Source organism: Penaeus monodon, chromosome 23, assembly GCF_015228065.2.
Source record: "Penaeus monodon isolate SGIC_2016 chromosome 23, NSTDA_Pmon_1, whole genome shotgun sequence".
NCBI classification, from domain to species: domain Eukaryota; kingdom Metazoa; phylum Arthropoda; class Malacostraca; order Decapoda; family Penaeidae; genus Penaeus; species Penaeus monodon.
In genome coordinates, this window is record NC_051408.1 from 44,586,708 (window position 1) to 44,588,242 (window position 1,535).

At 45.0% G+C, this 1,535-nt stretch overlaps 1 protein-coding gene across 1 annotated transcript in view; it reads left to right on the top strand.

The window, feature by feature from the left end:
• The window catches only part of LOC119588331, an 11,807-nt gene that overhangs the window by 5,905 nt on the left and 4,367 nt on the right, over window positions 1-1,535 (top strand). Inside the window, exons 9-11 of the mRNA XM_037937022.1 lie at window positions 421-494; window positions 726-920; window positions 1,252-1,409. Of these exons, the coding sequence (XP_037792950.1) occupies window positions 421-494; window positions 726-920; window positions 1,252-1,409 (427 nt within the window). The remainder of the gene's footprint in view (window positions 1-420; window positions 495-725; window positions 921-1,251; window positions 1,410-1,535) is intronic.

Below are 1,535 nucleotides of genomic sequence, written 5' to 3' on the forward strand. Positions count from 1 at the left end.
CGTTTGCTCCTTAAAACAGTAGTTCCTAAAGGACAGACTTTAGTCTCACAAGAAGAATGAGGGCCATACAAACAGAAAGTCAACTGAATTTCCACAGGCTCCTTGGTGGAACACTATGCAGGGTATTCTTTTGACACAGAAAGTAACCTATATTCGTAACTTTTTAAAGTGTTCATTACATCTTGCGAGACCGTTAGATCTTGCCCAGGGCACTTTGAAGGGATGTGGCACCCAGATGGGAACCAGTGCTTTACACTAACGTCTGTTTTAGCGTGTTATCATTGCAGTAGCCTAATAATTTCGAAAAGCGTCCTGAGTTTTATGATTGTATGACTTTCCTTGTCTTATTCATAAAATTGTAGATTAGATGACACTGCTTCTATTCCCCTTTACTGATTTTGTCTTTGAATTACTCCACAGATTGTGTTGTTTGCAGAAGGGCTTTCCGGGGAATATGTTCGAAGCATCCAATGCCTCTCCTGCGTGACGCACCGGTAAGCTTAAAAAGCCAAAAGTGACTACAATACGGTAGTTAACGAAGAATAATATTATGTTTGTAAACAGACAATTGTCAAGAATCGGATTGTATGTAGGTTAAAGAAAAATAACCTGTTTACTGTAGGTACCAATAGACCGAATCTTTCAATTAAACAGTGAACTAACTGCTAAAGCCTTTTAGCACCATTTATAGCCCAATCGGTGACACGGCCAGCTTCCCTTCACAGGTGCCGCGAGACGGCAGCGTGAAGGAGCGAGCCAGGCTAACGGCTCCTTGGCCCTTGGTGGTCCGCCAGTCGCAGCAGAAAGCCGCCGGGGAGGGCGTGGTGACGACCGCCCGACTACCGAAGGGCCTTGTCCTTGGTCCCTGCGAAGGATGGGTTCTTCCGAGGACGAGCGTCACGACTGGCTACAGCTGGGAGGTCTGTTGGCATAACAATGGCAATATTGCTATTCATCAGTAAATGTTGTAATTATGTATTATTTGAGTATCAAATTTATCGTAAATATTGCCTCTAATGTAATATCTAGTAATTACCACTGCTCTTATTATTAAGAATATAGCCAATGTTAAAGTGCGCCCATTATCGTTCGCATAATCATCACTTAAAGTAAGGATAATCTTTGAACTAAATCAAGACAAAGATTAACCAAAGCTCAGTCATGAATCCAAAGAGTCTTTATAAAAACAAGACAAGGAAATCTAATAACTCGAAGCAAGACGGAGCCAAACCTCGTCCTCCTCCCCGCCAGATCAACGGCCGCCCCGACGTGGAGATCGACGCCGCGGACACAGCCTTCAGCAACTGGCCGCGATACCTCAACTGCCCCAAGCGCGGCCGCGAGCAGAACCTCAGGCCCATGCAGATCAGGGGCGAGATCTTCTACGTCACGACGGCGGAGATTGAGCAGTGCGTATCCGCTGACCTTGCCTTGCGACTGATCTGTTATGCTGGAATTGTGTTCTTATAATCATAGCTCTTTGTTTGCCCATTTCTTCTTTCTTCTTACTTTCACCGTTTATTACACCCCCCCCC